Source organism: Podarcis vaucheri (assembly GCF_965113315.1).
Source record: "Podarcis vaucheri genome assembly, chromosome: Z".
Lineage (NCBI taxonomy): Eukaryota > Metazoa > Chordata > Lepidosauria > Squamata > Lacertidae > Podarcis > Podarcis vaucheri.
In genome coordinates, this window is record NC_138758.1 from 4,469,380 (window position 1) to 4,489,552 (window position 20,173).

The following is a 20,173-nucleotide window of genomic DNA, read 5'->3' on the forward strand; positions in this document are numbered from 1 at the left end:
TCAGGTCCAAAGGTGCTTTTATTCACAGTGATGGTGGGCTGCAGCTCCCTCTGGGCATCACCTTCGGTACTCAGCGATGCTTATCCTTCTTGCCTATCTCCCATCTGGCTTTGGCTGCTGTGGTCGTCTTGCGAGGCTGGCCCTCATCATCTAGGCCGCCAGACGAACTGGCCCCAGACTTCCCACTGGTTTTCCCCTGGGCATAGGAGACAAACACAGATCAACAGAGTTTAGGGTGCAGCAGCAGTGGCCCTTGAAGGAGGCGGAGGTGGCAAGAACCCAACATCCATCCATCTATCCATAGCTCAACTTTATATCCAGGGAGCTCAAGGTGGTTTACGTGGTTCCCCCTTCCTCGTTTAATCTCCACAACAACCACCCAAGGTCACCCAGTCAGCTTCATGTGGTCAAGTGGGAATTTGAACCCTGGTCTCCCAGGTCCTAATCTGACACGCTAACCACTATGCCACCGCTGGCTCTCAGGTGAAAGCAGGGGTGTGCCCATAACACCCCAGTGCTCCAAACAAGTATCTCTCTTTCCCCCACCATTCTCTCTGCTATTGCACATGGCTGAAGACTCCCCTTCCCTTGGCTGTTGGTTGCATCCATCTACTCTCCAACAGCCCTGCCCTCCTCCACTGATTTAAAAGTCAAGAAGGCAATTCTTCACTCAGTTAAAGAGAAATCAGGGGGGAAAGTTTTGGGTCCAAAGTTCAAAAGTTAAGAACCAATATGGCATAATGGTTAGAGTGTCAGGCTAAAACCTGGGAAAGGAGGGTTCAAATCCCAAAACCACGCAGCTCACTGGGGGACCTTTGGCTAGCACCCATCTCTTAGCTTAACCTGTTAACAGACCTTGCAGCTTGGGTGAACTGAGTTGAAAAAAATCACACAGTTTCTGGAGTACAAAGGCTTTATTCATGCTGCAACTATTTACTGGATGTGTGTAGATGAGAGAGAGAAAATAACAGACATATTGTCTCAACAAGTTGGGAGAGAACAGCAAACAAAACACAGCTCATCATTTAGGGGTGGGGTTAACTTAGACAAAGCAAAGACTACACATAAGTTCTGGCCACATTGCTAAACAAACTGTGTCGTCTTGTGGTTTAAAGTAACACATCCATTAACTGCAAACGCAAGAGAAGGAAATGCATTTCTTGTCTCCAGCATGGCCCACCTCACAGGATTTTTGGGAAGATGAAATGGGGAGAATCATGTGCAACACCTTGAGCTCACTGGAGGAAAAGGTGGGATATAAATGTAACAAATAAATAAAAAATACCAGAGTGGTGTGAAGTGACAAACTATACCTGGCACCTTAATATCTGCACATAGATAATATCTATGCTAACGACAAGTTTTAGTCAACCCCACCCTGCCCAGAATTTTTTTTTTTTATTAATAACAACAACAACCGCTGGGAAGAAAGGCAATTCCCTGAGGCAGGAGGAGACTAGCTCCCTCATGGCAAGATCACAAAGGCTACAAGGTGCTGAAGATGCAAAGAGATAGGATGCTAAACCAGAGGTGAGAAAACTAAGGGCACCAGGCCTCTCTGTCAAGCCTGCAGAATTCTCCCCTAGCACTGCACCCCTGCCCAGCCACACCCTCTTTCTCCCCAGGCCACGCCTCTCACCAGCCCTGCTTCACACCCTCCCTGGGTGTTTTTACCTGGCTCAAACAAGCCCTTTTGCTTGCCTAGATGGAGTCTAGACAAGAGAGGGGTATGTGCATGGCAAGTCCTGGAGTTGCATCAGACAAGCTATACAGGGCCAAAGTGAGCTGGATCTGCCCCCCCCCCAGGTAAAAATGAGTGCCTCACCACCATCTGATTTGCTACTGCCATGAATGATAGGAGTGATTCCATGGTTGGGGGCTTCTTGCCATCTGTGCTCTTGAGAATCTTGAGGCGGCTTTTCTCAAGGATGTCACACTGGTTACGCAAGGAGTCTGAAGGGCAAGCAGAGATGCTCAGTGGGAAGAGGACCTGCTGATGCAGCCTTGAAAAGCCCAGCTGGCTGCACCATTGACCCAAACACAGCTTTATGGCCTGTCACAGTGCATGCAGCAATTGCAATTTCCAAAACATTTTTTAAAAAAGAAATCAGACTTGTTCTCTGCTTCACAACCACCCTGATGAGGCTGGGCCACATCCACTCCACACATTTTTAGCAGTGCCCACCAAATAATCCTGGGAACTGTAGTTCACCCCTCAGAACTATAATTCCCAGCACCCTTAACAAACTAGAGTTCCCAGGTTTCTTTGGGGGGAAGTTGTGTGCTTTCAAGGTACGATGTGGATGTGACCATCCCGATTGGTGCCATTTTAGAGAAGTGGGGGCTGAGGCTGTGGGAGAGACAGTGACTGGCTGAGCTTAAAAGGCAACCCCTGCTCTGAGTGAGCAACTGGAGAGGCAGAACAGTGTGGAAAAGTAGTTCAGGGTCAGCTTAAGCCAACCTGGTGTTCACTGGAAAATCATAGCATTCTTCTCAGTTGGGAGGGACCCTGGAGGACATCAAGTCCAACCCCTACCCCAGCTCAGTGTTGGAAGATTACAACTACAGTATCCCTGACAGATGCTCAGAGGCCTCCAGGGAAGGAGAGCCACCACCTTCCAAGGCATGCTGTCCTGTTGTTGAACAGCTCTGATCGTTCTGAAGTTTCTCTTGCTGTCCAGCCTTGTTGGGTGCAAAGCAATGATGCTTGCAATAAGTTAGAGAGGTGGGCTAGAGGCTCGGACCCTCACTGATTCCTTCTGCTGATCGTTTTCTCTCTCTCAGCTTAACTTCCTTTCTGCTGCTGCTTCAGTTAGCATTAGTGTTGGACCTTCCTTTTAGCTGACCTCATGATTCCATGACAGCCACATGGGAGCTTGTACTCAGAATGGCTTTGTTTACTAGGAGTAATAAACCCTATGTTTCATTATTATTCCATTATTCATTCATTATTATTATTATAAGCACTCTTACCCATCAAATTATTTCTGCACCCCACAGAGATAGATGATAGACAGACAGACAGACAGACAGACAGACAGACAGACAGATGATATAGATATAGTTATCTCCAGACCATTCCGAGCAACAGAGAACAAGCCTACTCCGTGACTGGATCAGGCCAGTGGCCTATCTAGTCCAGCATCCTATTCTCTCTCTTTTTTATAAATGATATTTATTGGGAATTTAAAGTTACAGAAAAAAGAGAAGAAGGAAAAGCAAAGAAAAAAGAGATTAAACAATACAAATAAATAATAAAAAATAAAAAGTACCAAACATACAATACACCAAAATCAAAAACAAGAACAAAAAAAATAAATTTAAAAACAAATCCAATATTCCCATACCCTTATCTTCATTAACTTGTTTCCTCGACCTCCTCACACCTCCCTTTTTTGTATTCTAATTATTAATTATCTCAGCAAATCCTTTCCATCTTTCACTGTATTCTGTCCTTTAGTTGTCTTAATTTATTTTAGCCTTATCTTACCATAAAAAACCCTAGAACTTAAAAGCTTATTTATACATAACTCCTTATAACATTTCTACTAAAGCCTAATAGTTTCATTCCAAGATTTTCCTAACAGTTGTTAATTTTGCAATATTTCTCTAAATGAATTTTTAAACTTTCTGCCAATCTTCAACCACCGTCTCTTCTTCCTGGTCTCGGGTTCTGTCAGTCCTTTCTATCTGTTCCATCTAGTCCATCAACCTGGTGATCTTATGTCCGAGGCTCTTAACTCTTTTCCATGTCCCTTCTGCATTCCATGTCCCATCTTCTTCATAATTGTACCTGCACTTTACTTTGTCTTCTGCTGGTCTTGTTCTTAACTTCCTTCCTTTGTCTCTGAGGAGTAGATCTCGGGGGGACAACCTAAGAGTGTCTTTATCCCTTCTCGGCCGGTCAGCCCGTTCTCCATGGGTAGCACTAAAATCCAAAAATATTCCAAAGCATACTTCAATAACCCTCCAAAGTTCAGTGCCTCAACCACTCCAATCTCCTCCTGGCCCAAAGCCAAATCCCAAAGGTCAGAGCATCCCTGCATAGGAGGATCTGACCAACTTGCCATCTCCAGTCCCGACAGGACTCCGTCTCTCCAAGTCTGCCTCACTCCAGATTCAGTCCTCAGAAATGACAGCTTATGCTCCTGCAGGGCCGCATCTCTCTCAACTTGTATTACTTGAGGTTCAACAACAACCTCCTCCTTTGTCTTCTCCGCAACTTGCCCTGTCAGGGCAAATTCCTGGGTCGGTTGTTGAGCAGGTTCTATATCAGTGGTCACTGTTTGACCGAAATTATCAATTGCAGTAGTCATCAAATCCATCTTCGCATGAAGCTGCTCCAACAAAGCACTTGTCCTGCACAAAGCAGACACTAAGGTTTCCTGTGTCAACATTCTTATCCAAGGTCAGAGCCTGTTTCTCACGCTCTCTAATCTCTACAGCTGTAGAGTTCCCCAGGTCCACTCCAACAACAGTTCAAAAGCTCCCTCTAGAGGAAACAATTTCTATTTGTATCCATCCTTTTACAAGCAGATCCAGCAACAAAATTACTTTCGTTTTTCAAATCTTTGTTCCTTTTTAGTGCAAAAGGAAACATTGGAGTCAATTTGTTTCTCTTATTTAACTATCTGTCAACATGCGTTATTATTCACAGTCAATGAACTTTCCCCAAACGTCTATCTTTGACAGCCCGTTCCCAGGTTCAAGACGATAGAAATTTATCTTTCTTTACTCCCTCTCCTGCAGGCTTAAACAATTTAAGATTTCCCCCTCTTCTCCTGCTTCCAAGGGGGGTTTGTAGTTTTAACCTATGGAAATTTAGTCCTTTACAGATGACTTTCCAGACTTTAGCTTACGATGTCTTTGCTTCAAGCTGTTTACAAAAGCGGAAGGCGGACTTCCTGTTTAGACCTTCCCGCTCCGGTGCCAAATTACAAAGTTTAGTAATCCAATTTTCCGTTCTACTCACGGGTACTTGTTTAGTGTCCAATTGTCCACAGGAAAAAAGTCAGCGCTCTCCGACAACAGCAATGCGGCTTCACTCCGTGAAAAGAGCAATCGATTCGAAGCACCACGCCGCTCACCCCACGTCGCTCTGGATCCCCGTAGCTGGGTTTCCCCGCGAGTAGGGGAGGCGCTAAAGGTGCCAGCCGAATCCCAGGTCCACAGGCTTCTCCCGCCTGTGGTTTTTAATGGGTCTCCGCCTCGCCGTGGCGGTCCAGACCCTGATTTTCACGGAGCGGGTTCCTCCAGATCAGAGGAAGCCCGCCATTGCCGGAGGCGCTAACCCGGAAGTCTCCCAGCATCCTATTCTCACAGTGGCCAACCAGATACTTGTGGGAAACCATGGAGCAGGATCTGAGCAGAGAGCAACTCTCCCCTCCTGTGGTTTTCAGCAACTGCTGTTCAGAAGCATTGCTGCCTCCAGCTGTGGAGGCAGAGCACAGCCATTAAGGAGAGTAGCCTTTCAAAGCCCTTTCCACCATTAATTTGTCTAATCCTCTTTTAAAACCCTCCAAATTGCTGGACACCACTACCTCCTGGGGAAGTGAGTTCCACTATGCGCTGAGTGAATAAGTACTTTATGTTATATCAGGGAAGGTCCTAGAACAGATAATTCAACAGTCAGTCTGTGAGCACTTAGAAAAGAATGCTGTGCTTACTAACTTCTCAAAAGCAAGTTAAGCCAGACAAATTTCATTTATTTATTTCTTTTTGATGCAGTTACAAACTTTGTGGATCAGGGGAATGCTGAAAATGTAGTGTATATTGATTTCGGGAAGGCTTTTGACAAAGTCCCCCATGATATTTTCGCAGAGAAGCTGATAAAATGTGGGCTAGAAGTGGTAGATTTGTAGCTGCTAGGTGGTTCTGTAACTGGTTGACTGACTGAACCCAAAGAGTGCTCAATAATGGTTCCTTGTCATCCTGGAAAAAAGTGACAATTGGGGTGCCACACGGTACTGTCCTGAGCCTGTTGTTGCTCAACATCTTTATAAATGACTTGGACAAAGGAATTGAGGAGATGCTCAACAAATTTGCAGATGACACCAAACTGGGAGGGGTAACTAATGCTGCAGAAAAAAAGGATTCAACGTGGCCTTAACAGACTGGAGAACTGGGTCCAAACTAAAAAAATGAATTTCAGTAGAAACAAATCTAAGGTTCTGCACTTGGGCAGGAATAGGCAGCTGCACAAAGATAAGATGGGCAAACCTAACTTATCAGTAGAACTTGTGAAAAGGATCTAGGGGACTTAGTGGACCACAAGCTTAACATGAGCAAAAAAAAAAAAAAGCTGATGGTATTCTAGTCTGCCTATATTCAACAGAAGTATAGTGTTCCGATCAAGGGAAGTAATAGTCTCGGTCTATTCTGCCATGGTCAGCCCACACCTGGAGTCCTGTGTCCAGTTTTGTGCACCACAATTTAAGAAGGACATTGAGAAGCTGGAATGTGTGCAGAGGAGGATGACTAAGATTATGAAGGGTCTGGAAACCAATCCTTATGCAAGATGGTTGAGGGAGCTGGGTATTAGCCTGGAAACGAGGAAACAGAGAGGAGATATGACAGCTATCCTCAGATATCTCAAGGGCTATTTCCTGGAAGATGGAACAAGGTTGTTTTCTTCTGCTTTGGAGGGCAGGCGTCAAACTGTGATAAAGGAGAATCTGACTAAACATTAGGAAGAACTTTCTTTCAGTAAGAGGAAGAACTCTTTCAGTAAGAGCTGTTCGGCAGTGGGATGGTCTCCCTTGGGAGGTGGTGGACTCTCCTGCCTTGGAGGTTTTCAGCAGAGATCGGAGGGCCACCTGTCATGGATGCTTTAGCTGAGATTCCTACATTGCAGGGCGTTGGACTAGATGGTGCTTGGAGTCCCTTCCAATTCTATGATTCCATCATCTGCCCTAAATCTCCCAGCAATCAGCTTCACTTAGTGTCCATGAGCTCTAGTGTTTTGAGAGAGGAAGGAAAAAACTTTCCCCTATCTTCTCTCTCCATGCCTTGCATAGATTTATACACTTCCATCCTTTCACATACGTGATGGCAGCTATCATGTCTCCCCTTAGCCTAACATGCCCACACCCTCAAAGGACTCTGATTCGAGAGCCCTCACAGATTCCAGATCCCTCTTGGTCTCCCTTCTCTGAATGCACACTGTCAACATCCTTCTTATCTCCCTGATACAGCCCACAGCTACCACGCACTGCTTCTGCCCATTTCCCTCTCTTTACAGAGCTGGGTAGCTCTGAATCTGCCCTAAACTCCAGCGCATGCCACATCTGGCCACAGTGTGCTGGGGAATCTTTGACCCAGAATCTTTCTACATTTGCTGCCCCTCTGGTAGCTGGTGAAGAACCCTGCTGGTCCCTGCTAGATCTTTCTCGGTGTTAGGAGTAGCAACTCTCCAGAGGCAGAATCTGGAATTCTGTGCTGGGACTGGTAACAGCCGGCCTGGCTCTGAACGGAAAGAGAGTATGGGAAAGTAGAAATGATGAGTAGCCTTAGGATGCTTGCTTATCTCTTGGGCTAGCCTGTCCAAGGCAAACATGAGAGTCCGCTAATTCTCATAACACCGTCCAGCTGCGGAGGCTCCCCACCCCTGCCTCCTTTTTGGAGTTCGTTATAAAATAAGAGATACCTCTAAAGAGCCTTGGATCGGCCGGATTGAAGATAAAAGTTGGCCTGACCTGCTAGAGATATAAAACCACCAGTCAAAAAAGGAACAAGGCTCTGCCTATTTCCTGACTGCATGTTGGTTTATTGTCTAATCTAGGAGTCTTGGATCTCTGTTGGGGCTTGAAGGAAGGCTAGAGCAAAGCAGAGTGTTGTGAGTTTGCGGAGCAGGGTGGGAGAGGGGCAGTTAGGCTGTATGCCCAAGTCAGTTCTATTCTTGGAACCAGCAAGGACTCGATTATTGGAATAGCCAGGCTGCTTCTTGGTAATGGCCTAAGTATAGGTCTTTAAGGTAACAAAGGAAGTGGATCTGTGCCAGAGGGCAAATGGGTGGGGGGGGGGCCATCCCTCAACTAGGTGTTAAGTTAGAAAGACAAAAGCCAGAGTGGAGAGTTGTGTGAGAGAGAGAGCGCTGGAAGTTAGAAGCAGGTGTAAGCCAGAGAGGGAGAGCCGTGCTTGATTTCTCCTGGAATCCAAGGCTGTGATTGGGACAACAAAGACTTTCTTGGTTGTTAATGCTGTGAGCCCCTCCAGCGTAGGCTCAGGTTGTGTATATGTGTGAATAAGCCATATGTCATAAAGCCACCATGGTCTCCGCTGAACCTCATTCCTAGGAAACTGAGCCATGGATATATATATCCTGGAACCCATGCTTTATAGAGTTTCCTAAAAACAAGGATAGCAATAGGCTCTGTTTCAGTTGTTGACTTTAAAAATTGGGGAGGTGGTGGGAGGAGATTTTGAAGAAGGTTTTGGTGGACCTGAGCCACATTTACACCATACATTTAAAGCACTTTAAGAACTCACGGCTTCCCCCAAAAGATTATGGGAGCTGTAGTTTGTTAAGGGTGCTGGGAGTTTTCCAGAGATCCCCTATTCCCCTCAAAGCTACAATTCCACTATGTGTGGTTGGACCATCAATCCCTCTTCACGAGGGACTTGGGAACTGTAGCTTTGCAAGGGGAATAGGGGACTGCCTAAAACCAATCTGCACCCTTAACAAACTACAGCTCCCAGAGTATTTTAGGGGAAGCCATGGTTGTTTAAAGTGGTATTGCCATGCTTCAAATGTGGGGGAGGTGGTGGGAGGAGATTTTGAAAAAAGGCTGTGACTGGGAGAAGCAAGACCTTATTGGGGTGTTAATGCTGTGAGCCCCTACAGGTTGCATAGAATTATGAATAAGTCATATGCCATAAAGACACCCCAGTCTCTGCTGTCCCTTACTGCCAGCAAACTGTACCCTGGGTAATCGCCTGGAACCTCTGGAGTCTCTCACCACTCGGAGATTGGTGTTCAACAAGAGGGAAAGATCAGAGACAGGTAATTTAGGTTTGTTTTATTTTATTTTTTCCTGCCTGCGCTCTCCTGGTGAAGCATTCCTCAAATGGAACTACCCTTTTCTTATGCAACTTGCTTGTATTATTGGATAAAAAGGTCTGTTGTGCTCATATATTGAAATCTTTTCTAAGGCTGGCATGGTTGGTGGGGGACCTGCTTTGTTCTTAATCCAGTGGTTGACAATTCTGCCTCTCAGGTTTCTGAGGGTACTGGGGCAATTGTTGGCTGGCTCACCCAGAAATTTCTAGTAAAGATAACAGTCTTCTGCTCAGACCTAAAGTAAGGGGGTAGAATTGGCCTCTGTTCTGACACCCAGTGCCTCAGTTCTATTTTAATAATAAAAAGAAGATGCTAGGTGTCGAAGTCTGTCTAGAATATACCACCACTCGGAGATCTAAAAGCTCTGCCTTCTACTCAGGTCTGTGATTTGCAGGGACAAAAGAACAGCTACACATAACCTGCCTATAGTGGTACCTCGGTTTAAGAACAGCTCTGCTTACGAATGATTTGGTTCACAAACTCCGCAAAACTGGAAGTAGTGTCCCAGGTTGCGAACTTTACCTCGGTCTAAGAATGGGATCTGAACGGTGGAAGGGCACCGGCGGCGGGAGGCCTCATTAGGGAAAGCATGCCTCGGTTTTCAGAATGGACTTCTGGAACAGATTAAGTTCGTAAACTGAGGTAGCACTATGTTGACATCAGGCAGCTGCCCTCACTGTTTCCTTTTCAGCACCTGCTGGAAAAGAATTTATTTCAGCAAGCCTACCCAGACATGTACAACGTTGGCATGTGTCATAACCTGGTTTTTTAGCTTACTAAATATTTAAATACTTCTTGTTTTCGACTTTTTCTTTTCCAGATAGTTTCATTGTTTTACTTTCCTTTCTTGCAAACTTCTTTGAGGTTTCCTTTGTTTTTGGGTTTGGCAGTCAAGGAGCGCTTTATATAAATTTCATGAAACAAAACAAATAAACGTTAGAGGAGCCTGGTTGCTGGGTCAGACCAAAGGCCTATCTAGTCCAACATTTTGTTATCACAGAGGCCTTGACGGGAAAGCCTGAAAGCAGGAGGCAAGTTCAACAGCAAGTTCCTCCTATTTGTCAGGTGCGCTGACTCAGGAAAGCACTGGGTGAGCTGATGTTACGCGACACCACAACGTCATGCATGACACCCGGATGTCAGACGTGATGCCCAGAGGTGATGCCACCCAGGCATCGCTCAGCTTCCATGGCTGACATTTGCTGTACCTCCTGCCACCACCATGGCCAGGGGGTGCTTCCCCTCCACAGCAGCAGCAGGAGGAGGAGGAGCTGCAGTGTTGCTGACTTGCATGACAGCATCGCCTCTGGGTGTCATGTACGGCATTGTGATATCATGCACGATGTTTGAACGAATACTGAGGGGGCTCAGCCCCCTGCTAACAAATATGGGGGGGGTCAAAGGGGTTCAGCCCCTAGGAGTCAGCACCCCTGCTACTTGTGGTCCTTGGAAACTGGAATCCAGTGGAACACTGCCTCCAGCACTGTAGAAAAATGCATGGCTGGAAGCTGCTGATAGCTTTAACCTCCACAGACTTGTCTGAAACCCTTTTAAAGTCATCCATGTTGGCAGCCAGCAGTATATCCTACAGTACAGAGTCCCATAGTTCAGTTCTGCTCTGTTTCCTTTTGTATGTCCTGAATCTCCCACCATTTGGCTTCACTGCATAACCCCGCTGAGTTTTAATATGAGAGAGCAAGGTTTCCCCCCATCTGATGTGAATTCCAGCACATCCCAGGTGGGCGCCATTGCCATTCTAAGAGAGCAAGGAAGGAGGCGTTCAAGGTGATTTCCAGCACCTCTCTTTTCAGTGTGAGAGAGGATGAGAAAAACTTCTTTCTAGCCCCTTTCTCCTATATGGTGTTGCTCACAGGGGAAGGAAATGTAAAAGGGGCTACTTTTACTTGCCCTGACTTCGTAGGTTTCAGAGTTGCGCTTTGATACACTGAGAATAGAAGTTTTAAGTCCTGCAAGTTCCTACCCAATAATTCTACTGGAGGGTGCTTGTACATAGGGTGAAAGGCCCGGTAGCTGTTTTCTTGTTTCGACCCTGCAAAGAGAGAACCCTGTGTTACTTGCTTTGACGCTTTGCTATGCATTTGCAACATGGAACTTGGGCTGAGTGCTCTGCATTCCTAGATACAAGTCAAGAGAATGCTCACGGCTGATTTCTACCAGCCTGCAGCTAATTGCCATTTGCCTTTTATTTATTTATTTATTGCATTTATACCCTGCCTTCTTCTCCCAGGAGCTCAAGGGGGCATACAAAGAATCATAGAACTGTAAAGTTGGAAGGGACCCCCCAAGGGCCATCTAGTCCAACATCCTTCAATGCAGGAATCACAACTAAAGTTCCCAGAAACAACTTCCCCAGGCAGGCGCCATGAAGGTTCTGTCCCTAAGGGAGAACTGCCTGAACACACAAGGAAGGAGTTCAAAGGAGGATGGTCAAAATCAGCTCTTGAGTCAGCACTGCACCCTTCTGCAGGGCAATAAGAAGGAAAGAGCCATGGACTCTTTATGCCAGAGGGACGCAGGAATCCATAGCCACAAAGACCCAAGAGGGGAGTTCATGTGTTCTGTGAAGAGGACTGTACCTGCAGGCCAGTGGAAGAGACACAGCTGGCATTAGTAAGGAAGGGCTACATGGTTAGAGCCGCAGCTGTTTACTGCGAAAGCTCTCGGCTGCACAAACGCCCTGACCTCCCCCACACAATAGACCAACTAGCCTTGAGTGGGTGGGAGGCAGGCAGGCACAGTCCTGCTTCCCTCTTATGAGCATTCTTTAATGTTTTCAATTAGATTAGGAGAAGACGATAAACAGGAGGAGCAGGTGCGCAATGAAAGGAAAGAGAGGGAGAGTCCACCCCAACCCAAGCCATATTTTGGTGCCAAGAGCAGCTGCATTCCCTAACCTGCCCCCTGGACAACCTGAAGATTGTGCCAATTAAGCACACACATTTGTTTTGCACCATGAGTTCTCAGTTGGCTCACCCTCAAGACTAGCATGATACTGAAGAATAAAAGTCTACCTACTAGCATCCAGAACTCTATTTCAGCCACCCCTCTAGCTTCTGAGATTTCGTCACCATCCAAATATTTCTGAGTGTATCTTTTGCTTTTACAGGGGCTAGGAATTTGTTCCTTAATGGAAGCCAAGATTCGCAGAAAGCCAAATCCTGCACTCAGGACCCTGTCCTGTGCTCTTTTTTTGCTCTGCACATCCAGAATTGTGGCAGATGCAGCCCTGGCTCGAGCTCGAGGGAGATTTCTCTGTGGTCTCCGAAAGATTAGAAAAGCCAGTTCCACAAAGCGTTGCCATGAAGCATCGGCAGTTATAAAGGAAGGGGAAGCCACTGCCTTACATTCCTTGATAATCCCATTCCAGGTGCAGCCCAGGTTGATGCAGATGGCTTGGAGGCTCTCCGTCTTCCATCAGGCTGCATTAGTTGGGAAAGTTCTCCCCCTCCTCATTTAATTCTCTCAATAACCCTGTTAGGCAGGTGAGGTTGAGAGGCAGAGACTGTGGCCAAGTGGGAGTTTGAACCTCCAGCCCCTACTGGCTCTCTTTCCCAAGAGGTAAGCTCGCAGAAACCTGGGTACAAGCCAGCCTTCCCCAATCTGTCTGGCAAGTCTAGATGCTTTGGACTGCCTTTTCCCTTAAGAATTGTAGTCCACAAGTTTCTGGAAGGCACCAGATACAACAGGTATGGAGTACCCGGCAAGAGTCCATGGGGTGGGGGTGGGGAGATCCCATAGTTCTGTATAAGAGCACCTGCCAAGCATGCAGGACAAAGGAAGCTGCATCATACCAGATTGGTCCATCTAGCTCAGGGTTGTCTACTCTGACTGGCAGCAGCTCTCCAGGGTTTCGGACAGGTAGTCTCTCTCAGCCCTGAAGTTGCTATTGGGGTTTGAACCTGGGACCTTCTGCATGCAAAGAATGACAGAGTCCCCTGGGGTCCCAAGTTCAGTTCCTGATATTGCTGGTTAAATGGCAGGTAAAGGGTCATGGGGAAAGCTTTGCTGTTGACCCCAGAATGCCACTGCTGATCAGAGCAGATAATACTAACAGTATAGCTCAATATAATATATTGCACAAGTCAAGAAGCAGCTTTCTGATCAGAGGTGGGTAAGTGGCGCCTTGAATGAAACACAAGAAATGGCTGTTGCTCTTTTGCATATGCCAGCTAAGGCACTCACACACATACCTTAAAATTTCCCATTGTGTGCTACACAAAACAACTCATAAAATCAAAAATATATTGTGCCAAATGACTCTAATAATAATAATAATAATAATAATAATAATAAACACAGCCAGTGAGAAAATGAAGCGGAATTGTCAGCAGATCAGCAGGCACAGTCAAGGTGCTAATAAAACCTCTCTAACCTGGGGTCCTCCGAGATGTTTGGGATTACAGCCCATGCTGACTGAGACTGATGGGATTTGCAGTCTGAAATATCTGAAGATATCTGAAGAAACTGCCTTTAGGACTTCCGGGTTAGCGCCATTAGCTATGGCAGAGTGCCTCTGACCAAGAGGAACCCGCTCCGTGAAAATCGGGTCTTGCCACCGCGACGAAGGCGGAGACCCTTTAAAAATCCCAGGCAGAGGAAGCCTGGGAACGTGGGATTCGGCTGACACCAGGAGCGCCTCCCCTACTCGCAGGGAAACCCTTTTTCAGGGATCCGAAGTGACGTGGGGTGAGTGGCGCGGTGTTTTGAATCAACCGCTACTTTTATGGAGTGAAGCCGCACAGCCGTTGCTGGAGAGCGCTGACTTTTTCCTGTGGACAATTGGACTCTAAACAAGTACCCGTGAGTAGAACGGAAAATTGGATTAAGAAACATTTTAATTTGGCACTGAAGTGGGAAGGTTCTAAACAGGAAGTCCGCCTCCCATTTCTGTAAATAGATTGAAGCAAAAACTTTACAAGCTAAAGTCTGGAAAGTCGTATATAAAGGTCTAAATCTCCTTCAGTTATTACCACCAAAACCCCTCTTGGAAGCAGGAGAAAGGGGGGGGATTTTTGATTGTTCAAGCCTGCAGGAGAGAGAGTAAAGAAAGATAAATTCCCACCGTCTCAAACCTGGGAACGGGGTGTCAGAGACAGAAATTTATGGAGAAGTTCATTGACTGTGAATGAAACGTCTTTTGACAGATAGTTAAAAAAGAGAAACAAATTGATTCCAATGTTGCCTTTTGCATTCAAAAGAAACAAAATATTTGAAAAATGAAAGTAATTTTCTTTTGTTGCTTCTGCTTTCAAAAGATGGATACAAATAGAAATTGTCTCCTCTAGAGGGAGCTTGTTAAATTGTTGCTGGAGTTGATCTGGGGATTTTACAGTTGTGGAGATTAGGATCGTGAGACCAGACTCTGACCTTGAATAAAAATGTGTTTGGAAGAAGTTTCAGTGCTTGCTTTTTGCAAGACAAGCACTTTGCTGGAGCAGATGCACGAGAAGATGGATTTGATGACTGTTGCAGTCAAAAACTTTGGACAAACGGTGAATACCCATATAGAAACCATTCAGGAACCAACCCAGGAACCTGTTTTGACAGGGCAAGTGCAAGTGCAGAAGATAATGGAGGAGGTTGCTGTTGAACCTCAAGTAACACAAATGGAGAGACTCGAGGCCTTGTAGGAGCATAAGCCGCTGTTCTTGAAGTTTGAATCTGGAGTGGACCAGGGGGAGTCTGGAGTTGTGAGGGCACTTAATTTTGGAGGGACTTTGAAACATGCTCTTAAATACTTTCTGGATTACAGTGTTGACTGTGGGGAATGGGACTGTGGGTAATGGGCTGATCTGCTGAGGGGAGATGGAGATATTTTTGGATTGGAGTCCCCCCGAGGCCTACCCCCCAATGAGAAAGGAAAGAAATTAAGAAAAAGATCAACAAAAGACAAAGTAAAGTGCAGGTATAAACAAGAAGAAGATCTGCAGAAGGGACATGGAAAAGACTTAAGAGCCTCGGACATAAGATCACCAGGTTGATGGACTAGATGGAATGGACAAGAAGGACTGACAAAACCAGAGACCAGGAAGAAGAGACGTTGGATGAAGATTGGAAGAAAGTTTTTGAAAATTTATTTTGAGAAGTAGTGTAAAATTAACGAGTATTAGGAAAAATGTTGGAATGAAACTATTTGGCTTTAATAGAAATGATATAAGGAGTCATGTACAAATAAGTATTAAGTTTTAAGTTTTAAAGTTTTTTATGGTAAGATAAGGTCAAAATAAATTAAGGTAAATTGAATGACAGAATATAGTGAAAGATGGAAAGGATTTGCTGAGTAATTAATAGGTTAGACCATTAAGATAAATTATATAACAAAAATTGAGAAAGATGGAAAGAATTTGCTGAAACAATTAATTAAATTAGAATACAAAAAGGGAGGTGTGAGGAGGTCGATGAAATAAGTAAATGAAAGATAAAGATATGGAACATTGGATGTGTGTTTTAATGGTTATTGTGTTTTTTTGCTGTATTGTTGTACAGTGGTGCCCCACAAGATGAATGCCTTGGAAAACTCGCTAGAGGAAAGAGTTTTCCATTTTGGAGGTGCTTCGCAAAACGAATCTCCTATGGGCTTGCTTCGCAAGACGACAATGTCTTGCGAGTTCCTGCTGGTTCCCCCCCCCCTTTTTCTAAGCAGCTAAGCCGCTTATCAGCTGATCCTATCAGCAGATAAGTCGCTAATAGCGCTAATAGCGCTAAGCCGCTTATCAGCTGATCCGATCAGCAGATAAGCCGCTAAAAGCCTCTAAAAGCCTCTAATAGCGCTAATCCGCTAATCCTTCAATGGGCTTGCTTTGCAAGACGAAAAAACCGCTAGACGAAGAGAATCACAGAACAGATTCTTTTCGTCTTGCGAGGCACCACTGTATTGTTTTTTATGCTTTTTCTTTTATGTATTGTAATGTATGTCTTGTCAATTTTTTTGTTGTTTTCTTTTCTTCTTTTTTCTGTAATTCTTAAATTTCTAATAAATATCTTTTAAAAAAAGAAAAGAAACTGCCTTTATACTCAGAAGAAAATATAGCTAGATCCAAAGAGGAAATGTCAGGTTTCATTTTTAAGTTTCTAGACCTTATGACTGCATGGGGCAAGAAAAAACAACAGCAATTTAAGAGGCAACTCTCTTGGTTTGTTTTGAAACAGCTCTGCCAGCTGTGCTATCAGTGGGAAGCCTGCGTATGTCTGACCCCACACCTTTGAGAAAGGGAATATTTGGAGCCAAGGAAGCAATGGCTTTCAGGAAGCTGTGGCTACCACCTGTAGAACTAGCTGTGCAGGTGGGGGAAGGGGGCTTCCTAGTCCTTGGACGTACCTGGGGCGCCCCGCTCCACCTTACATATGTAGTAGGTCACACGGGGAGTGAGGAACTTGCTGGCATTGTCTTCTGGAAACTTGACTAGGAATAGCAGCTTCAGGGTCCCATTCTCTTCACACAAGTCAATGGGATCTGAAAAGGGAACAGAGAGATATGGGGGGCAGTGGAGTGGGTGGGTTCGCCTGCTTTCCTCTGTGTAAACAGGGACTTTGCCTCTTTGTCAAAGAGCGAGCTGGCAGTAAATCACAGCATTCAAAGTTGGTGTTAATTTTTTTTTTTTTAATGACATTTATTAAGGTTTCAAAGAAAAGAATTACATGAATTTAAAAAAAAGAAAAAAAGAAAGACAAAAGTAAAAATAAAAGAAAAAATACAAAATACAAAAAAGATAAAAAACACTTTAAAAAAATACATCAGTCTTTCCATACCTTACATTCATTTCCTTGTTTCCCTGACCTCCTCACACCTCCCTTTTTTGTATTCCAATTTAGTTAGTTAATTCAGCAATTTCTTTCCCTCTTTGTTTTTATCTTAGTCCTTTAACATAATATATTATAACTTTGGATTCTCACCTGTTAACAATCCATTTTTACATACACCTTTATGACATTGCTGCTTAAACCACTTAACTTCATTCTGACATCATTCTAACATTCATTAATTTTGCAATATTTCTGTAAATAGTCTTTAAATTTCTTCCAATCTTCTTCCACCGACTCTTCTCCCTGGTCTCGGATTCTGCCAGTCATTTCCGCCAATTCCATGTAGTCTATCACCTTCATCTGCCATTCTTCCAGAGTGGGTAGATCTTGTGTCTTCCAATACTTTGCAATAAGTATTCTTGCTGCTGCGGTAGCATACATAAAGAAAGTTCTATCCTTCTTTAGCACCAATTGGCCAACTATGCCCAGGAGAAAGGCCTCTAGTTTCTTCAGAAAAGTATATTTAAATACCTTTTTCATTTCATTATAGATCATCTCCCAGAAAGCCTTAATCCTTGGGCACGTCCACCAAAGGTGAAAGAATGTACCTTCAATTTCTTTACATTTCCAACATTTGTTATCGGGCAAGACTTACTCACCCTGGAAGAATGGCAGATGCAACTAATAGACTATATGGAAATGGCGGAAATGACTGGCAGAATCCGAGACCAGGGAGAAGAGTCGGTGGAAGAAGATTGAAGGAAATTTAAAACTTATTTACAGAAATATTGTAAAATTTTTGAATGCTGATGACATTGAAATGAATTGAAGGGGTTCTAGCAACAAGGTAAAATGTAAGATGGGATTGATAATAGATAAACTAATAGGATATGAATTTGCTGAACCAATTTTTAAAAGGGATACAAAAAAGGGAGGCGTGAGGAAGTCAGGAAAATAAGTTAACTAAAGATGAGAAATTTAAAAAGAGGGAGTTTTGTTTTCTTTTATATGTGTTTTTTCTTTTTCTTTTTTGTGTTTAATGTTTGTATTTTTGTATTTTGTAATTTTGTATTTTTCTGTTTTTGTATTTTTCTGAACTTTTCTATTGATAAAACTTAATAAAATATTTTTAAAAAACTCTGCAATTTCAGTCTATCTCCCTCTTGTTCCAAAATTTCACAATATTTCGGCCATTTGACCTCCATACTGAGCTTTTTCTGAGCTTTCGCTTCCATCGGTGACAGCCACCTTGGGGTTTTGTTTTCCAGTAGGTCCTTATATCTTATCCAAACATTAAACAATGCTTTCCTGACAATATGGTTTTTAAATGCTTTATGTGCTTTGACCTTATCATACCACAAGTATGCATGCCATCCAAATACATTATTAAAACCCTCTAAATCCAAAATGTCTGTGTTTTCAAGAAGCAGCCATTCTTTCAACCAGCAAAAAGCTGCTGATTCATAATAAAGTTTAAGGTCTGGCAGGGCAAATCCGCCTCTTTCCTTTGCATCTGTTAGTATTTTAAATTTTATTCTAGGCTTTTTGCCCTGCCAGACAAATCTAGAGATATATCTCTGCCACTTCTTGAAGCAATCCATTTTGTCCAAAATTTGCAATGTTTGAAACAGAAACAACATTCTAGGCAATACATTCATTTTTATCGTAGCAATATGGCCTAGCAGTGAAAGCTTCAAATTTGACCAAATTTCTAAATCTTTTTTCACTTCAGCCCAGCATTTTTCATAATTGTCTTTAAATAAATTCCCATTTTTTGCTGTCATGTTAATCCCCAGGTATTTCACTTTCTTAACCACTGTTAAACCTGTCTCATTCTGAAACCTCTCTCTCTCAATCGGTGTTAAATTTTTCTCTAAGACCTTAGTTTTTAACTTATTCAATTTAAATCCTGCAACCTGACCAAATTCTTGAATCAGTTCCAAAACCCTTTTAGTACTAGATTCTGGCTCCTGTAAAGTCAAAATGTTGATTATATTTCTCACATTATCAGACAAATGTCCACCCAGGAGAAAGCCTACTTGGTCATTATGAATCTCTTCCATTAAGACTTTTTAAAGTCTTTTAGCCAAAATGTCTGCAAAGATTTTATAATCCACATTGAGCAATGATATGGGACGCAGTGGCGTAGCGTGGGGGTGCAGGGGGGGCCGGCTGCACCGGGCGCAACATCTGGGGGGTTAGGGTTAGGGGGCGCAAATCCACAGGTTGGGGGCGCAAATTACTTGCCTTGCCCCGGGTGCTGACAACCCACGCTACGCCACTGATGGGACGGTAGTTCTTAAGCTGCGTCTTTTCAGTCTCTGTTTTCGGTACAAGTGTAATATACGCTTCTTTCCACGACTCTGGTGCCCTTTTCCCACCCATTATTTCATTACAGACTTCCTTCAAAGGTTGTACTAACCATTCTTTTAAGGATCTGTAATATTTAGAGGTTAGTCCATCCGGTCCTGGAGATTTGCCTAGTTGCATATTCTGAATGGCACCTTCTATCTCCTGTTCAGTTATTTTATAGTTCAGTATTAATCTATTTTCCTGAGAGATTTTTTGTAATCCATTTGTTTTCAAAAATCGATCTAAATCAATTTCTTTCTGTGGTCCTTGTGTATATAGTTGTTTAATGTACCTCTGGAAACAGTTTCTAATCTCATAGAATCATAGAATCATAGAATCATAGAGTTGGAAGAGACCACAAGGGCCATCGAGTCCAACCCCCTGCCAAGCAGGAAACACCATCAGAGCACTCCTGACATATGGATGTCAAGCCTCTGCTTAAAGACCTCCAAAGTAGGAGACTCCACCACACTCCTTGGCAGCAAATTCCACTGTCGAACAGCTCTTACTGTCAGGAAGTTCTTCCTAATGTTTAGGTGGAATCCTCTTTCTTGTAGTTTGGCTCCATTGCTTCGTGTCCGCTTCTCTGGAGCAGCAGAAAACAACCTTTCTCCCTCCTCTATGTGACATCCTTTTATATATTTGAACATGGCTATCATATCACCCCTTAACCTCCTCTTCTCCAGGCTAAACATGCCCAGCTCCCTTAGCCGTTCCTCATAAGGCATTGTTTCCAGGCCTTTGACCATTTTGGTTGCCCTCCTCTGGACACGTTCCAGTTTGTCCGTGTCCTTCTTGAATTGTGGTGCCCAGAACTGGACACAGTACTCCAGGTGTGGTCTGACCAGAGCAGAATACAGTGGCACTATTACTTCCCTTGATCTAGATGCTATACTCCTATTGATGCATCCCAGAATTGCATTGGCTTTTTTAGCTGCCGTGTCACACTGTTGGCTCATGTCAAGTTTGTGGTCAACCAAGACTCCTAGATCCTTTTCA

The 20,173-nt window shown here is 44.1% G+C and overlaps 1 protein-coding gene and 1 long non-coding RNA gene across 3 annotated transcripts in view; one reads left to right on the forward strand and one right to left on the reverse strand.

Moving 5' to 3' along the window:
* The window catches only part of LOC309524059 (uncharacterized protein CXorf65 homolog), a 23,752-nt gene continuing 3,579 nt past the window's right edge, over nucleotides 1-20,173 (reverse strand). Inside the window, exons 3-6 of one of the 2 annotated variants that reach the window (XM_082208431.1) lie at nucleotides 16,398-16,532; nucleotides 11,040-11,108; nucleotides 1,826-1,953; nucleotides 1-196 (exon numbers count right to left, since the gene is read on the reverse strand). In XM_082208431.1, the coding sequence (XP_082064557.1) occupies nucleotides 71-196; nucleotides 1,826-1,953; nucleotides 11,040-11,108; nucleotides 16,398-16,532 (458 nt within the window). In that variant the 3' untranslated portion in view covers nucleotides 1-70. The remainder of the gene's footprint in view (nucleotides 197-1,825; nucleotides 1,954-11,039; nucleotides 11,109-16,397; nucleotides 16,533-20,173) is intronic. The other variant, XM_082208432.1, reaches the window with a different exon arrangement.
* The window catches only part of LOC309524061, a 25,090-nt gene continuing 12,633 nt past the window's right edge, over nucleotides 7,717-20,173 (forward strand). The window contains exons 1-2 of the long non-coding RNA XR_014215770.1: nucleotides 7,717-8,404; nucleotides 8,760-9,001. This is a non-coding gene — a long non-coding RNA (uncharacterized lncRNA). The remainder of the gene's footprint in view (nucleotides 8,405-8,759; nucleotides 9,002-20,173) is intronic.